The sequence below is a fragment of the Clarias gariepinus genome, chromosome 3 (genome assembly GCF_024256425.1).
Source record: "Clarias gariepinus isolate MV-2021 ecotype Netherlands chromosome 3, CGAR_prim_01v2, whole genome shotgun sequence".
Taxonomy (NCBI): Eukaryota; Metazoa; Chordata; class Actinopteri; order Siluriformes; family Clariidae; genus Clarias; species Clarias gariepinus.
The window spans coordinates 3,015,279-3,035,463 of NC_071102.1; the positions used below are offsets into that span (position 1 = coordinate 3,015,279).

The 20,185-nt window shown below is 36.3% G+C and overlaps 1 protein-coding gene across 3 annotated transcripts in view; it reads left to right on the plus strand.

The window, feature by feature from the left end:
• The first annotated feature begins 1,114 nt into the window (after positions 1-1,114).
• Positions 1,115-20,185, plus strand: part of igdcc4 (immunoglobulin superfamily, DCC subclass, member 4) — a 58,743-nt gene continuing 39,672 nt past the window's right edge. For all 3 annotated transcript variants that reach the window (XM_053492230.1, XM_053492233.1, XM_053492232.1), the window contains exons 1-2: positions 1,115-1,332; positions 15,230-15,538. In XM_053492230.1, the coding sequence (XP_053348205.1) occupies positions 1,263-1,332; positions 15,230-15,538 (379 nt within the window). In that variant the 5' untranslated portion in view covers positions 1,115-1,262. The remainder of the gene's footprint in view (positions 1,333-15,229; positions 15,539-20,185) is intronic.

Genomic DNA, 20,185 nt, shown 5'->3' on the forward strand with positions numbered 1-20,185 from the left:
ATCAGATACGGATAAGTACATGTACATGTCAAGCGCATCCATGTACAGTACAGAGAACTAAAGGGTTTAGGGTTATGTTCAGAGGTAAAGCAAAAGCTTGTACTGTACAATGACATGGCTAGGTTAGGTTCCCACATTCATAATATACTGATACAATGCATTTAGTTTTATTTGTTCTGTATATACAGTAACTTGTACTTATGAATGGTTTTGCCATGAAATCCATTATACTTAAAATATTAGGTTAAAAATATTAGGTATTTGGCACAAATTTTTGTCCTATCACCCTAGTCACAATTTTTCCACCCCATAAATCTGATTAAAGTGCTAGTGATGCATTCAAGAAAAGGAAAACACACAAACACACACACTGGCATGCTCATTCACACACAACAGGCAATTTGGGAATGCCAATCTGCATGTCTTTGGACTGTGGGAGGAAACCCACCAAGCACGGGAAGAACTCCATGCGAATAGACCCGAGGCGGGAATCGAACCCGGACCATGAAGGTGCAAAGGGACATTACGCCACAGTGCTGCCTATATATTTTATTTCGATCTTAATTCTGTTTTATTTGTAACTTTTGTAAATCTTTAGTGCACATTTCGTCCCAGTTTCCTTTCTTTTTTTTTCTTTTATATTAACTAAATATTGGTAGAATGGTACAATTGCTTGGTGTGTAAAATTGCTACATGGTGTTCATCTGAGATTCATTATACAACTTTACTGAACTTTATTAATATTATCACATTACTAAATAATAATAATAATAATAATAATAATGTTATGATTGAGTGACTACTTTGCTTCATGCGTTTAGTTGGAAGGTCCTTACAAAGACAAACGTGTGTGTGTGTGTGTGTGTGTTTAATGCAAGGAACGGGACTTGACTGTGTGTTTGTGTTTGGTGAAAGGAAAAAGGAACTTGACTGCATATGTGTGTGTGTGTGTGTGTGTGTGTGTGAGAGAGAGAGAGAGAGAGAGAGAGAGCAGTAGCAGCTCGCACGCGTTTAACACTTGCTCACAACATGGCGATGAGGAGGCGCGCGCAGACACGGCGGCTCTCCCCCGACTGAAAAGCGGGGACCGAGTTTCTATGCCGCGTATCGGGGACCTCCTGCGTTTCCCGGGACACTGCGCGAGCGAGGACTGTATTACGAAGACGCTATTACGGATCGTGTTGATTTGAACGCATGTAGCTTTGATTTTTTTTTTCTTTCTTAAAAATCCCTCTCGGGTGGGAAAAAAATCCAAAAGGAGGATGCCCATGGCGCTGAATACCTGGCTCCTCTGTCTGCTTTCCATATTCAGCTGTGGACTCGCTGTGCAAGGTAAAGAAAAATAAAGCATAAGAGTAATGATTGCAATCATTATTATTATAATTATTTTAAAATAAAACTTATCTATGGCTTAATGCAGGCTGGTGCTCATCATTGGTGCATTTCTATCTGTAAAGGGAGTCTGGTGTGAACTGCTGGGAATCATTTGGCATTTGTTGCAATGGGATATTTAGTGTTCAGGAAACGTGGTCCATCCTTGAAGGGCAGTTTAACCAGTACCAGAAGGATGCACTTGTGATACATTTGTATATGCATGATGATAGTTAATAACTTACTCCATGCACTTTACAGATAGACAACGTAGTCCTTCCTTATGTAGACTTCATAGCTGCACTGTGTTTAATTTGAATGATGGAAAAGTAAAAAGCATGCATGCATACAAATGATATTTTATGAGGCATCAGGCGGTGACTGTCCTGATACCGATTTGCCTATCACACTTTTTCCTCTGACCTCTTTTTGCGGCTTGGAGTTGAAGTTTGGATTGCCACAAGCACAAGGGCAAAGTAAAATGTAGCAATCTTTCTGGCCACAGTATTAAATGTCTAAAGATCTGCAGCTCTGTGTTTCTAATTGTTGAAATTTAATCAAATTAGACATCAGGTCCATTCCAGTCATGCCGGCACTGTTGTGTTTTTTTTTGTGTGTGTGCACTTGTTTTCTTCGTATTCCTCAGGGCAACACATTGAAACACATTGCACATGGCCTGTGCATTGATAGACTTGAATCCAGGCAGTCATTTAACTGTCACCTGCCAGAAAGAAGGACTCTTATTGGCTGAATTATGCAGATTAGGGAAGAAAAGATGGTATTGGCTGAGAAATACAGATTAGGCACCTCATTTGCATGACAAAGAGTCGGGTTAAAATCTGTCCTTTATTCTCTTCTCACCTTTTACCAGTCAAACACAAAACACTTCTGGCAGAGCGCTTCTTATTAACTTTGGCTATATAGTCCTGTTTCTGTTTTTCTGATAACACTCTACATAATCTATATATAAAGCCTTAATTATCACAAGTATTACAAGTATTTGCAGAGGCTCCAGGTTGGTAACTACGAACTATTTATTTTTTTGTTAAATGCTGTTGAATAATTCAAATTATTTTAAGAATAAGAAAAGTAAAAAATAGAATTGAATTTTTAGCATTTTTAGCATAGAATGCGAAATATACAGACTAAAGAGCTTAAAGCTCACTCACTCACTCTCACTCATCCTGTACACAGGGTCGCAGGGGGCCTGGAGCCAATCCCAAAAGACTTAAGGCACGAGGCGGGGTACACCCTGGACGGGGTGCCATTTTATCTTAGGGCACACACACACACACACACTCATTGTGGGCAATTTGGGAATGCCATTTAGACTCAATGGACAAATAAATAAATCTTTGGACAGTGGGAGGAAACCAGAGAACATGGAGGAAACCCACAAAGCATGGGGAAGACATGCAAACTCTATGCATACAGATCTAAGGTGGGACTCGAATCTGGATCATGGAGGTGCAAGGCGACAGTGCTAACCTCTAAGCCACTGTGCCGCCCAGGGCATAAAGCTTTATATTTATACACAGAGGGTTAATTCCAACTTTATTTGGCTGTACATGCATGACAATTGAATATATACACTCTAGAGCAGGGTTAAAGTAACTCTCCTGTTGAGTTGACTTTTCAACACTTGGCATTAGTTAGAGCTAAACTCTCACAGATATCACATAGAGGTAAATTCCTACCAAAAGTTTATGTTAGGAATAACTTTTGCATAGTGTTAAAACCCAACACACAACCCAGTGTAAAACAACTTTGAGACAAAGGGCATTAAAGGGGATTGAAAAATAAAAAAAGCTAAGAAAAACTTGTAAACATAAAAAGAAATTAGATATTTCAACCAAACTAAAGCAGTGTCAATACAACATCACTGAGCATTAGCTTGCCTAAAATCTACAGATCAACAACCTTGTTCCATGTCCGAAAAAGGTCTCTATAATGTAGGATTATGTGAACATGAGGCATAATGCTGACTTTAAAATATTTGAACAAACATAAACATGTGCATAAACGGGAGCAATTCGAAAAATATGCCAATATCAGCAAGTTAAATAATCCCATCTGACAAAGCATAAAATTGCAAATCATACCCGTATGACACCTGGGCTTCAAAACATTTGATATAACTTAAGCTCCCTCATTCTAGAAACAGTATCTTCTTAGGGATGTTATCACTTCTGTAGTTGGGCGTGGAAATGCACACCAATTAACACAGGAGTAGATGAATCAGGCTTAGGTGGTCTTGTGAATGATACAGCGTATGATACAGCGGTGCAAGTCAGAGTCTGAGATTGGCACGTGCTACACACACACACACACAGTGGGGACACGCGGCATTGATGACGTCACTTATAACCAGTGATCTACCGCAGTATTTAGGTACAGCTGCTTACATATATGATTCTATCTATGCCCAAGTACGATGTTTCATTCTTAAAAAGATTTTTTTCCAGCTGATTCGGGCATGGTTCTTGGTCACAGAACGATTGTGTTCTTACTGATCAAAATGAACCGGACTTTGAGGTCAAGTGTGCTCGGAAACGATCCCAGGACCTTAATATGAAAACACCTAGAGCACTGAACTGTAGAACTTAGAGCACTGTACCTGTAACCACTGGATTTAAGTGATTAGGATTTGTCTAACAGACGTTATGTCTAACTCCATGATATCCAACTCCAGAAATTTGCTGTGTATACTTTATTAATGTTTATCAACTGTAAATTCCTTTAAGGCTCTCACACAGAGCAACACAGAGCAACCCATGGTGAGGCCCAGAGAGCGCAAACCAAAATGATATACAGTAGATAACAAAACAGACTCATTGAGACATTTATGATATTTTTTGGCCTTTTATCTTTAAAGGATGAAGTAGCGCATAGTGGATTGTTGGCAGCCTGCTGCTGAATTGTAATCTGAATTGTCTTTTTTTCTTACTGGAGGAAACTCAGAAATCAATGCGGTTTTGTTGCTGAGGAATTAAAGGATCTTAAATGGCTACCATTGCTAATTGAAAGGCTTTTGTTAAATAATAATGTGATATTGCTCTTGTTGCTTTCTGTCAAATTGAAAAGTACCATGAAATGTTGTGCCAAGAAATGAGGATGTGATGGCAGTTATTGAGAAAATTCCCTTTGTACAGGTTGGAAAAAAAAATCTCCTCATTGTGAAGAGTTATCTACTGTATGAATGCTGAAGCTGTAAGAGGTACTAGTACCTAACTCTGAGTACACCTTAGCTAAGCAGGATCTAGTGCCAGAATTTGTACACACAGAGGAAAACCATAAAACCTGAAATATTGCCAACTTGTTTAAAATATTTGCTTTTGCTCAGCTGAAAACTTATATAAATTATAAAGTAAAATGTTTTACTAAGTTGAAAAAAATGTATATTTAAAAAAAAAAAAATCTTAATTTTGTTTCAAGGTTAGGTTGTTTCCTCCGGGGCATTGAAGATTCAAAACTGATTAAACACAAACAACTGCATTAAAGGGAACTACTGTATATGACCTTTCCTAACATCGATGCCAAAGCTCAAATTTAGATCTGAAATGCAAGAAGGACATTCGGATGCTATAATAATACACAAGCATAATGCAATTGGCCACAAACTTCAATATTAAATTGCCAACAGTTACATTTTTGTGATAAAATTAAAAAAGAGACAATTTAGTGTAAGCTTAAGGAGTTCTTGACCATCATATAAAATGGGAATAAATTGACGAACGATACGATTGAACATAACTCCCTATGTTATTTTTTGTATAACATAGGTAGTTAATTAACATTCAATTAATTGTAATGGTAAACTTCAGATCATAAGGCTCATAACTAAAGGTATATTCAGGTGGGGTGTACTCATTTTAAACAGTATAATTTTGTTTTTATTATAATAATGTAAATTATGTATTACATTATAATATGTAAAAATATATTACAAGATATAATTGGTATAAAAAACATTTTTGATGTTTATTTAAATCGTTGATTACTTTATTAGTAAATGATAATAAACGATAATTAAACTGATATCAAATTCTTGTAGGTCGTAAACTAGAAGGCAGGGTTTTGCCTAGGCTTGTTAACCTGGTTTGAATAGGAAAATGATTCTGTGGATAGTCATCCATAACAGAGATAACAGTATGATCAAGGCCAAATCTATCTATCTATTCTATTATCTGAATATTTAAATTGTATTGGTGCCATAGTGTGTTAAAAGTTTTGAGCACATTGTCTTCCAGTTACAGAAGAAGTTTAATGGAAGCAGTAAAAATGATGATAATTTGAATAGTTTTATCATCTTATTAATTTTATTATTGAATTTGCCTTAAATTAATACAAATTGCTTTCTGATTACTTAATAGTGACAACAATTTAAAAGCTCTAACAAGTTAATATGTTTTTTTATTTTGATTGTATTTTATTCTTTTCATCATGCTGTAGCACAAACTTTGGATGTTGGATTTACAGTATGGAAAATACTGTACCATATTTTACCTAGTATGGAAAATACCAGGCTTAGTGCTAAATGCTAAGTAGGTATTACTAGTCATATCACTACACATATGTATCACTAGTTATGTGGCAAGTAACTACTGTAGATGACTAACTACATGCATATCTTTCATGAATAATTCTGTTATACAAAAATAACCTATACTTACATACAATACTAATTATAGTGTTTTAGGTTGATCTAATGTAATTAATATAAAGTATTTTATGTGTAAGTCAGAATTACTGTCTGTTATTATTATTATTCAGCTTTTACCTGGAAGTAGGGTAGCTACGAGCCAGGGGTAGCTCAGTGGTTAAGGCATTGGACTACGGTTCGAAAGATCCTAGGTTCAAACCCCACAACCACCAAGTTGCCACTGTTGGGCCCTTGAGCAAGGCCCTTAACCCTTAACTGCTCAGATGTATAATGAGATAAAAATGTAAGTCGCTCTGGATAAGAGCGTCTGCCAAATGCCTAAATGTAAATGTAAATGTAAATTGTTATTGATGGACGTTGAGTCTGTGTATGCATATTTTTTTACATTAGTTCCTATGTACTTCCATTTTACAAGAACCACATATTTACCCATTGCACAATCACAGTAGTACAATAACCATTGCACCAAATGTTGCATAGTAGTAGCATCGGTATGAATGTCTTAGTATTCACTGTTTAATCCCAGGTGTCTTATCTGACTTCATCACCGGACTCACATATTGTTCTGTTGTTTTGTTGTAGTTCTCTGCCTGTCCTGGCTTTTACAGTTCATTATGTTTCAGATTAGAAAAAAAAGGTCATCGCCGCTGTGTCACTGAGAGCTGAAAGTAAACAAAGAGTCCATGCCAGATGTGAAGCCAAACACAGCACACTTGCTGATGTAGCATACAACACAGCACATTAAACTAAGATTGGGGTTAAATTTGGTAGGAACATGGGGATGTTTGCTGTATTTCTTTTCGGTGAAAATGTCCTGAATAGAAAGTGTTACAGTATCTTTATCTTCCTGTTGTGTTTCAGAAACGAGAAAATTATGAAAAAAGCATGCTAGCAGTTACTTAGCCAAGGCAAAGTCCAGCTGTTCTAACTGTTTTAACTGGCGTATCAAAAATCTTAGCACAGGTAAATGAGGTCAAGTGCAGCTAAACAAATCTCAATAAAAAGTTTATTAAGCAAAGAGCATCAGTTACTCTTTAAAGTAGGAATACATTTTACTCTTGGTTACTTAGACTGCAGTAGTTATCTAGACTAGGGCTGGAGTATTTACAGTAATCATTATACACCCTTCTGATAAATTATGTCATTGTACACAATCATCACAAAATGTCAGGAATATAAGCATGTAACATATTTAAATGACTATGCTTTAATAATTACAAATCCATGGGAAAAGCAGATCTGATGTTAAAATTTTACAGTTAAGCTTTACTGTTACCCTTTTTCTATATATAGCTATTTCTATATAATAAACTGTAAAAGGTTTTTTGAAAACCACTGTATTCTTCCTCGAGAAGTTTTGAACACAGATTTTGGCACAATCTGGCAATGAACAACTTCATTACAAACTGTGATGCATCCATAAAGAGCCAATCACCTCGCTTTTTTTGTCACATGATCAGTGAAGCAAAAGTACTGACTGGGCGAAACCACTACTGTAATACAGTAGATTTAGTTATTTTAGATTTTGGAAAATGTTGAAACCTAGCATTTTCTGTTAATTTCCTGCTTTTGCAGTTTCCTCAGCAGTCATGAACTATAATAAGGTGCTGTTGTCAATTATAAAGCGAAACCAAAACTGTTGGAGGAGGAAACTGATGATGATGATGTAAACTGAACTTTTGGTATTGTTTTCAGTGTTTCTCTTGAACCTCAACATTTTTCGTAATATAAAAGGGTTTGTCAGCACTAACTCTTTCTACTTTTTCCGTTCTTCAAATTGCTGCCAGGATGAGCCACTACAAGAACACAATCAAAGCATGAGTTTCTATATATATTTTTTTTATTAAATCATTTTTCTTACTAAAAACCATTTATCCTCTGGGGTTACTCTCTGTAAAAAACTGTTTTTGCGTACTCTATACAGTATATGTTGCATACAGAACATCTATAATAATGAGAACAATAATAATAAAAACCTTTAAACTAGACAGATGTATGTGTTTGTGTCAGGAACAAACTTAAAGTTCTGTAGAACTTTACAACAGTGAGGTTTGAATATCTTAATGTGTTTCGTAGATTCATCCTGTCATGGATTTTAGCCAACAAGAAGTACTTTTTTGAGAACATTCCTGACCTTTTTAATGATGCAGGTGTGCCATGCACAGCACCCTTTACATATTTCTGACCATTTCAAGTGTAAATTGTTCAAACCACAACTATAAGCCGTTCAAAGAAACTCTTTTGAGGAATAGTTCGGTGCTTAAGGTTCTTGTTTACAAAGCATGCTCTCAAAATGCTGTTAATGGATTATTTATAAATCTAATTGCATCTTTAATGAGGAGTGAGCTGGTTTGTAAACGTTTTAAGCACACTAATTCACTCAGCCATGGCTTTTGGGAAAATTACCTCTGTCCGAATCGGTTAATGTCAGGAAACTAAAATCTGGTCTCTCTTAAATGTGCAGTCTGCATGTAAATTCAGTTAATTTTATGCTATTTCATGTAGTGTGTTATGTTTATGACAGACAAATGTCATCTAGGCCAGTTTGTTATGACAGTACATATCGTTTGATGTTTAACGTTTATGTCAAAAATTGTCTAATTGGATTTAAAAATCATTAATGTTGATTTTCAGATGTGGACCAATTTTCTATTACAGCTGTAATCATATAATCCACAGGTTCATATAATTTGCATGCTCCTTCTAATATGTTCCTATAATTTTTCTGTAGTAACCAATGAGCAAGACTTCAAAGTTGCATATGAATATTATGCTCACATACATTTCACAGTTAAAGCTTCAGAGTAATTCGGGTTAAGAAAAGAGGTTGGTTTAGCATGTGGTATATTCCAGGCTGAATAAACATGTTAATCAAAATAAAGTAGAGATTTACATTTCAGCATTTGGCAGACACCATTATCCAGAGCAACTTACATTTTTATCTCATTATACATCTGAGCAGTTGAGGGTTAAGTGCCTTGCTCAAGGGCCCAACAGGGAGAACTTGGTGTTTGTGGAAGTTGAACCTGGGACCTTCCGCACCGTAGCACAATGCCATAATCAAACTGATTTTTCACACAAGAGTCAGTTCTAGATTTAAAAATAAATAAATAAGAAATTGCTTTTACTAATAAAATTTTGCCATACTGACATAACTATGTTAATTAAGGTCTTTTGAGTGTGTGTGTGTGTGTGTGTGTGTGTGTGTGTGTGTGTGTGCACGCTTTGGAATCTATCTCTCTGAGTAAACACTAATACGATCACATTCCTTCCATTCCACATTGTTGCCCGCTTGGTCATGTGATGTAGGAGGAGGAGGTGCCTCAGATCCTGGGAATCAGAAAGGGAAGTGTGTGTGTGTGTGTGTGTGTGTGTTTGTGTGTCTACATGTGTGTTTCTCCGCATCGGTCTCATTTGAACATGATCTTGGAACAGTCGTACTGAGCTAGTCGACATGTGAGAACAAAATAGACTGGCTGTCAAACAGAATCTTTCATAAGTGCACAAATTGAACATTATAACTGTGTGTGTGTTTGTGTGTAAAACAGAGCTGAAAGAAATGATGAGAAAGAAAGAAAATGAATAATTTAAAAGAATTAGCAGAAAAAGAAAAAAATTAAAGATATTACAAATGAAATCAATAAATAGGAAACAGGAAGACGGTCACCGTGAGGATAAGATAATGATAATAATGATGCTGTGATACTGTCATAAGGAAGCGTGTTGATGATAATCATTGCATAGTAAGTAAAAACACATGGAACAAGCAGAAGATCAAAACACAAGCGATTATATAAATCACTTAATCATATAATCTGCAATTACCTATTATTATCATGATACCTTGGTGCTGATTCCATTTGTATTGCGATTCTGAACATATTGCGATTTTATAAATACAGTGAAACCTCGGATTACGAGTAATGCGGTTTGCGAGTTTTCCACAGGAAAAGGCAAAGACAAAGACTTGCAATACATGTATCACTGTAGTGATACATGTATTGCAACACAAAAGAATAGTGAGACGTAACCAAAGCAATTTAAAATTAATTCCTCCTCCCGTGAGCCTGACCTCTGGTGTCAGGGAGGGGAAATGTCATAAATGCTCATTACAGTTACTTTTTTCTAAAGGGGCTCATAATGAGCTACATATGTGCATTTGAGAGCATGTTGAAAGCTGGTTAAAAGTGTGTTAGACATAAGGGTTTTTTCCATTTGTCAGGAAGTTCTAGAGCATGGACAAGGGAACATGACGGCAAGTGCTTTTAAGGGCTTAATGAGATTTACTAATGGGGCACAGGTGAGAAAAGAAGACAGAGAGAGAGAGAGAGAATGTGTGTGTGAGTGTGTGTGTGTGTGTGTGTTTGAGGTCTTAAGGTCATTCTTTCTTACCCTTCAGTTGTTCTGATTTACATCATCTTACTGTACATACCTTTTCACACAGACAATGTTACACCCACACACACACACACACACAAAAGACATTTCTCCATATATTCTTCTTACTTTTCTACGTTTTTGTCTTAAAGCTTTTTATGAAATGGATATTGTTTAAACACAGCAAATACTTATAGCTAATTTTATAATTTCAGGATTCAATACCTATTTATAACTGAAATTTCTATTGCGGGATACTGCAACAGAAATTTTAGTTGTAAATAAGTATTAAGTATACTTTAGTATACTGCAACAATAGCTCCTGCAAAGAAAAAGTTACAAACGGAAGGCGGTAAGAAGAAAGGGATGCAGCAAATTTTTAAATGCGATGCTTTTGGAAAAAGATGTCAAAAAGGACCTACATTACAACAGAAGAGAATGCATTTCAAAGACAGGTTACTTTGTTTTATTTTTACATTAAAAGTGCAGGTTACTTTATTTTATTTTTACTTAAAAAGTGCAGGTTATTTTTTTGGTTTTTATTTTATATTTTGTATATATTAGATAATTTTATAATAAATATTTTTGGGTTGCAGAACAAATCATTTGAGTTTGCATTGTTTCTTATGATGAAATTGGCTTTGATATACACATTTTGGATTACGAGCATGATTCCAGAACGAATTATGCTAGTAAACCAAGGTTTGACTTTATGTATTAAAGAACTTAACTGAAGCTTTGTTATAATGTAAACAAGAAGTTTTTAAAAATTGATCTTGTTTTTGGATCTTGAATATATAAATTATGTCAGATCACAAAGATTTAGATCATGATTTGAAAATTAGAACAAAGCACCTGTTGGTTGATGTCTGGAAGGTTTTCTCAAAGGTTCAAAGTCTGTGCACTACAGTGTATATTGGTAAAATGGTGAACACGCTGACTTCAAGACCTGTGCAGATGAAGATAAGCATGAGGAACATGCATGTAGGAAAAGACAGAGAGCAAAACAAATGTCCGGCGCACGTTCGGAGCAGGTCGGCTGGCATATTTATCTTGGAAATAAATCCGATTTCCATTAGCCTAATTAATTGTGAGCTGTAGTGCAGTGTGTCCAAGAGGGATACCGGCTACTGTACGTGTGTGTGCACATACTGTAATCCTCTGATGGCTATGCATCTCTGTGTATGAATTAATCATCGTAGCTTTATGTTACTTTTGCTAATCAGTTTAATGAAGTGTGATGTGATGGGGTCAACCGTACAAAAGATCAGCCATGACAACAAAACATTTTTTTATACCATAAACTGATGAGCTTAGCTTTTTAGGAACTCAAATGTGAATAACAAATATTTTTTTGTTGTTTTTATGAATGGATGCTATAATGTTTGTATGCATAAAGAGGTGTTTCTAAATCTTTCCCAGTAGTTTCCAGGGTATTATTTCTAAATTATATTACAGTTATAAACCCTTGAAATTTCCTTCAGTTATCTTTATTTAGTGAGACACAAATAATATTAATGCCTAGTCAATTTAAATATTAATTTTTCAACAAGTGAACTACATCCCTTTTTATTTCATCTATTCATTTATTTAGAGTTAGAGATTTTTTTAGTGATAAATATCAATCATTTTTGACCTGTTGCTGCTTAAGATTTCAGTAATTTCCCATAGACTGGAGAATAGGCTCGTAAGGTTAGAGTAAATTCATTTTTTTCTATTGAATAACTTTTAATTGTACCATATGAAATCATTTCTCTCCTTGACATATGACTGTAGCTAACCCCTGGTATTTTTTAATGGCAGGTGTCCACTTAGTTCATTTTAAAGAAGGGATTTACACATTTTACAGCTCTGACTCATTGTGAACATGAATTTCCTGGCAGTATTCGGCTTTCAGTGTTTTCTTTGCACTATTTTATTCTCTACAACATTCATCTCTAATAGAAGGAAACCCAAGAATTTGGAGCACAAGTTGCATTTTATCCTGGGTTTTCTGTAATCAATACAGGGTCAAAAACATGTAAAAAAAAAAAAAAAAAAAAAAAAGACTCCTAATATTTAATGGAATGCCGCTGAATGGTTTTATTTACAAACAGCAAGCTTTTGGTAGAATATTTGACTTCTCATATTTTCAGAAGAATTGTTAGTGTTCTATTAAAATTGTTGGTTTACTAACATAGACTCGAATCTAGAGCACAGTTCACAAATTTGTTATAAGGTTGAGTCTCCAAAAGCTTAAAGTTAGCCTGCTTGATCCATTCCCCATCCAGCGTTTATGTGTTTGAGGTCATTGTCCTGTTGGAATACTAAATTCTGTCCAGCTTTTATCTGTCTAGCTGATGATTTAAGGTTTTGCTGAAGAATTCAAAGGTAGTCCTTCGCATTCATCATTCCATTAACTACCATGCTTAACACCTGCTCCAGTTATCTTGGAGTTTAACATCGAACATTTACTCCTTCAAACAAACCAGAAGGATTTTTCTTCATCGATTTGCTCAGCTGTGAACTTTAATTGAGCTTGAAGGTGTGGATTCCAGAGTAGGCGCTTCTGTCTTAGACGGCAGCCTTTCATGTCATTGTGATACTTTACCTTGGTACCTTGGTGGCTCCTGGGTTGTTGCTGACTATCTGAACCGCTTTCCTCTCAGCTGAGGGGAACAGTTGGAGTTTCGTCGAGACCTTGCCAAAGCAGCTCCAACTACTAAGTTTATCATCGTACTGTATGTTTGTCGATTCAACGAGTGCTGTCTCACACACACACACACACACACACACACACACACACACACACACACACACACACACACACACACAAACATTTTCTGGAAATCTGCCAAATTTATAATTTAGGTGTGTGTATATAAATTGTGTTGATTTCAGAAAATCCAAAATAAAATAAACCTTTTGCTCTAAATTCTTGGGATTTTTTTTAAATTAAATTTGGACGCTGTATAATCATTCTTTTTTAGATTACTCCTAATGCAAAGAAATCACTGAAATTCTAATTCATGTTCATGTTCATCATCAGTCTGTGTAAACATCTGACTTAAGGGCTTTTTTTTAACCTGTAATGCTGATGTGTCATGTTCATCAACTTCTGCATCTCTTTTAAATGGGCTCTAGAAATAATACTGAAATTACATTGAAATTAAATCTGTTCTTTAAATGCAAGAAGCCTGTGTGTGTGTGTGTGTGTGTGTGTGTGTGTGTGTGTGTATCGTTCAAGAGCTAAAATGAGAGCAGACATATTAATAGTTAGTAAATAATTGGTCATATTTTCTTTTATTTCTGTCTAGAGCAAGCCATAAAACTCTTCCAGATGACAATTAGTTCTGATTTAAAGCTCTTTATGGCTTTATGTGAAATAACTCAAAGTTGATTTCATAAATGTAGTTTTTTGTGTGATTAGAAATTGGAAATTTGATATTTCATACCTAATATTGATTTTTTTTCTTTTCATAAGATCAAATTTTTCTTTAGAGTTGGTACTTGTATCTGCGTGTGTGTGTGTGTGTGTGTGTCTGTATGTGTGTGTGTCTGTGTGTGTTTGAGGCAATAAGGATCGCCGTCTGTTGCTTGTTGGACAGTAAAGATCATTTACTGTTTAGTTTTATGCAAAGGTGCAGAATTGACACAACCAAATTTGTTCTTCAACCAAATTGTATAAAAATGATTTTAAATCAATTATTTTTGCAGTAACCCAATCTGTGTAATATTACCTTAAACGGTTGTCAAAACTCGAACTTCATACCTTAGCTTTATTAAACAGCTCCACAACTGAAATAAATAGGAGTAACTAAGTGTAGTCTTACAAAGCAAGTGCAGCATTTAAACAATACAAACTAAATAAGATTTAACATTTAACCTCAAATTCAGTTAAACAAAAAGCTACATTGTTACTGAGCAGTGCGTATCTCTGGAGATATATATAGAAAATAATTCAATCCTACCACACAGGATGCCAAGGTGTGAATAATTTAGTAATTCTGTAGGATTATAAAGAAACTACAACGTTTTATCGGCACAAATGCCTCCAAAGTCTTGAGCACGTGTTAAGGAGTTGAGAGCACGCGTGTTTTGAGAATAATTTGTGCTCGCGGTGTTGTAATACTGTTGTAAGTGTCTGTAATGAGTGGGTTTCTAATTAATTTGAAATTAATTCGGAGCAGATCGGAGGCTTTTTAACATGCGTTACTTTTGATGAAAATGCCTTTCTGTTGCACCCGACAGAAGCTTCTGCGCTCGGTACAGAATCGGTTCTATCTAATCTTTTTCAAGCTGAAACCCAATCAGGAGCTGGAATATTTTTCGATTGACCCATGCATTTCTTTTATAAATGTAATAAATAATTTATCTATAATTATTTACAAAATAACAGGTCTTTGAGGGTCAGAAATCTGGCTGATAAGCAAGTGATCAGATACTTATTTGACACAGTAATTCACAAATAAATTGTTCAAAAATCATACAATGTGATTTCCGGATTTTTCTTTTTAAATTTTGCCTCTCACAGTGGAAATGCACCTGTGCTGAAAATTGTAGACCCTCCATGATTTCTAAGAGAAATTTCAAAATCACAGGGTGATCAAATACTTATAGACCTCACTGTATTTCATAAATCGATTTTGGAGTCAGTGTAGAGAAACATGAAACGGCACACAAATAAATCGCGATTCATAAATCAGAGAATTTTATTGTATTGTGGTATAATTCTGTATAACCACATGGTCCAGTGTGTTATTTTTTACATATACTTTTTATCATTAAAAATAATCTGACATGGCTAACCCAAAATATTGTTCCTCTATGTCTCTACAGAAAACCCCATGTTTGTGGAATTGAGTTGCGGTGCTGGTCCCATTCACGTGGTTCTGGAACCTCCTCGTCCTCTGCTGCTGGACTGCCATCTCGGAAGCGCTGAGACCCTGCTCAACATCACCTGGCTTCAGGACGGGGTGGTGCTGAGCGAGAGCGAGGCCGTCCGGCTGCTTCCCAACAGCTCGCTGCTCCTCCTACCGTCAGCTCAGGACGGGAAAGTCTCAGCAGGAATGGAGGGAGCCTACAGCTGTCTGAGTGGGAGCTCGTTCGGGACACTCACCAGTCGCAGTGTCACTCTGCAGCTGGCCAGTAAGTACCCACTTTCTGTTAATCTAACTTGAGTAAAGTAAAGTAGTGTTCTAGCCAGTCCAGGACACTACTCTATGAAACCAGAGACTCCTTCTATTAAAGTTAAAACGCCAGAAAGCTTCACTATTATGCACATAATATTATTCACATAATGTATTCCCTTTTTATGCAGCACACACTGTTCAAATTACGGTGTTACTATATTTCCTGTTACTATAGAAACAATAACGATAAGCAATTTATTGTTTGGACCAATCCGAATTGAGCCTTTTACCGCACTGTGCTGTATAGCACTGCAATATATTCAGCAATCAGGCTCGGCGATGTGACAGAAAAATACCATCTCAGGGTACTTGCATTTATGACACTCACTCACACACTCACTCAATCATCGACTATGTGCCTGGAGGCCTTCTCAGGTGACTTAGGGCACGATGTGGGGTACACAATGGACATGTGCCAGTCCGTCGCACGGCTCACACACATATACACACACACACTACGAGCAGTTTGGAAACACTGTTGAGCCTAATCTGCATGTCTTTGGAATGTGGGAGGAAACCGGAGTATCCGGAAGAAACCCACCAAGCACGGGGAGAACATGAACAACTCCATGCACACAGACCCAAGGTGGGAATCGAACCCTTGACCCTGGAGGTGCACGACCACAGTGCTAACACACACTACACCCCTGTGACCTCTAACTTGTACATGATATGGACTGCCTATTTTTGTGTGTTCACTGTTGTACTCATTCTTGATTTGAAGTAATAAGGGATGACACATAATGATCTTCCTAAATATTCCCGAAGCCTGTGACAGTTTAATGAGTGTGATTTCCTCAGCCTGGTCTTTTTTAGTTATTTACTAACACATCAGGGGCCAGTTTTTTTGCTCTTTGGTAATTTCTGTTCTGCCTGTGTGATTGACAAAAATTACAACTTTCACTATCCTGTTTAAATTAGCCAGCTATGATGTAATGCTGCTATGCTAGCAGTCTCCCTTTTTTGAAAGTGATGATGAAATGTTCCCATTACCTGCAATCCAAACAGAAAAACCGATATTTCGGAACAGATCGCTCTTTGCCCCGTCACTTCCTGCACTGTACTTACACTGTTCTTTATTTGCATTGACAAAGAAAACTACAGGGCTGCAAATTCCCCATCAACTAATTCCCCAGTGAAAACCTAATTTATACAGCTTCTCTGTGGAATACTGGAACACTGAATCACTGGGGCGAGGGGAAAAAAAAGCAAGAAAAATCAATTCTCTCACGCATGCCTTCATACAAAGCTCCGCCCCCGGGTCAGCTTTATTCAGTAGTATTCCGAAGATCACATTTAAAAGGAAATTAATCAGAACGAGCCATAACTGTGTAAATAGTTCAGGCTTAAAAATAAAACCCTGCAGTGAACATGAAAATAAAAAGCAATATCAGCAAAAACACACAAAAATCATTTGGGCAGTGACATCTACATCAGCAGGGCTCCAGTTTACAGTGCTGTGTGTGTGTGTGTGTGTGTGTGTGTGTGTGTTTATTTAGCCAGCGAGTGATGAAACACTCTGAAATATCATGAGCTAATGTTTAACGAGTCTTTATCTCTCACTCTTTGCGTACCATCCACGATTTCTGTGTGCTCATTGAGAAACTTTGCTCAGGAGCAGGACCCTGTTTCCCAAACGCAACAAAGCACAAAGATCAGAATGCACCACAGCAAAGATGCCTTCTTCCTAATCTCAAATTTGAATATTATGTTATTTAATTTAAAACTCTCCTATATTCATTACATGTAGAGTGAAGTAGTTTTTTTGTTTAATTTTAATAATTACAGCTTACAGGACATTAAAATCAAAATTAGAATATTTAAAAGAATTAAAAATACATACATTATGAAAAATTATGGTCAGGAATTTTATAGGATTAATTGCTGCATCAGTGTGGCATGGTATAGATGCGATCAGCCTCTGTGTCACTGCTGAGGCATTACTGAAGACCAGGTTGCTTTAATAGCAGCCTTCATCTTATCTTCATCTTATTCTTGGGTCAAGTGTTTCTCATCCTCCCCTTGATTCTCTATACGGGTGAGATCATGTGGCTGGTCAGCATACCATTTATTGGCTTTTTTGCACTGTGGGCAGGTGGTAAAGAAAATCTGCATCTCTATAAAGCTTTTCAAGAGCTTGAAGTGCTCTAAAATCTCCTGGTAGACGGCTGCATTGACATAGGACTTGATAAAACACAGTGGACCAACACTAGCAGATCACATGCCACTCCAAATCATCCCTAACTATGGAAAGTTCACCCTAGACTTCAAGCAACGTATATTCTGTGCCTATCCTCTTTTTCTCCTTATTTTCCCAAATAAAATGCAAAATTTTCTTTCATCTTCCATCATAGGAGGACTTTAGAGCACTGCCTCTAGTTCAGGTGTAGCTTGATACTGGGAACACTATAGTTGTAGCCCATTACCTGAAGGCGGCTGTGCATGGTGGCTCTTGATGCACTGACTCCAGCCTCACTCTACTCGTTGTGAAGCCGTCTCAAGGTCTTCTAAAGGCTGTTGCTTGTGCACATTTTCTTACCATGCTTTTCCCTTCCAGTTAATTTTCCAGGAACATGCTTTAATATAGCACCTTCTATGGCTATAAAGAGTGTCAAAGATCATCGGAACCTGAAATATTTTTATGTAAAGTAACTTAGTTCACTTTGCCTTTATTAAGACTGATCGATTATATTTTATACTTTTATATTTAATACATTTACAATGGAAAGGATTTTGTGTGAAAGAGGTTTTATAATGTAGCTTTGTAATAGGACAGTATTGGATTGGTATCAGTCTAAAGCAGTACTCAAGGTTTTAAGATTTTAGTATCATTATAAATAAAAACATTTTTTTAAACCAAAACCTGTCCTTTTTAAACCTGTCCTTTTTAAACCTGTCCTTTTTTAACAGTATTAGGCAACCATTTTAATAATAAATGTAGACTTATGTAGTTTTAAAAAATGTTTATTTTATAACATCATTACTGATTCAATAAAAAATAAATGTAAACTAAATAAATGTTACAGAATAATGGCAGTAAAGTAAACTAGGGCTGCAATTAACGATTATTTTGATAATCGATTAGTTGAGCGATTATGTTTTCGATTAATCGGATAAAACCTAAACGCTTCTTTAATTTGATATTTCGCTTATAACTATTTAAAAAAAAAAAAAAAAACAGGGTATTATTTATGTATAAAAATAAACTTTTAAAAATGCAAAATCCACATAAAGAGTTTAATAATCTTTAATTTTGACATTTTAAACCTTAAATGAAATGTAGTATATAATATATTCAATTCAATTCAATTCAATTTTATTTATATAGCGCTTTTAACAATGGTCATTGTCCCAAAGCAGCTTCCCAAAAAAAAAAGAATTAAAGATTTTTTTTTTTTTTTAGAAAAGAAAAGAAAAGAAAATATTTGGAAGTGTGTATGTGTGAGAAAAATGTGTCTAGATAATAATTAAATGAATGAATGATGAATGAAATGTCTCTGATGAGCAAGCCAAGGGTGACGGCGACAGTGGGAAGGAAAAACTCCCTGAGATGGCAATAGGAAGAAACCTTGAGAGGAACCAGACTCAACAGGGAACCCATCCTCATCTGGGTAATAACAGATAAAAATAACATCAAGTGTGTTGTGCAGGTGAAAGTTCAATATATCAGAAGTTGTGTAGATTCAGTTCAGCAGTAGGTGCAGGGGGCAGATGGGGTCAGATCACTGGCAGCACAGGAGCAGGATGTGTAGCTCCAGCCATCATAAAGCAGAATCTAGCTGGAGCAGGTCCTTCTCAAGATGCCTTAGAAACCTCGCAGGGTTGGCCTTTGTCTACTGAAGCTGGCACAATCTCCAGATGTCTCAGGATGGGTAGAAAAGTACAGAAAAGATGGAGAGAATTAGCGTAGTTGCCATTCAGGATAGGTGTACTGGAGTATGAGGTTATGGGATGAGTTACGCGTATGCCAGATTAAAGAGATGCGTCTTGAGCCTACTTTTGAATTGGGAAACCGTGTCTGCTCCCCGAACAGTGTCTGGAAGGCTATTCCAAAGCTTTGGAGCCAAATATGAGAATGCCCTGCCCCCTTTTGTAGATTTTAAAATTCTGGGAATTACCAGAAGTCCGGAGTTTTGTGATCTTAAGGGACGTGGTGGATTATAGCGTATCAAAAGACTGGTTAGGTATGGGGGAGCTAAACCATTTAAAGCCTTGTATGTAAGTAGTACTATTTTGTAATTAATTCTAAATTGAACAGGTAGCCAGTGCAGGGACGATAATATTGGGGTTATATGATCATATTTTCTGGATCTAGTGAGAACCCTGGCGGCTGCATTTTGGACTAACTGTAGCTTGTTTATTGAGGATGCAGGACAACCACCTAGTAATGCATTACAATAGTCCAGTCTGGAGGTCATGAATGCATGAACTAGCTTTTCTGCATCAGATACGGATAGGATACTCCTAAGTTTGGCAATATTTCTAAGATGGAAAAAGGCTGTTTTTTTGATATTGGAAATATGATTTTCAAAAGACAAGTTACTGTCTAATATCACGCCCAGGTCTTTTACTGTTGAGCTAGTAGTAACAGTACATCCTTCTA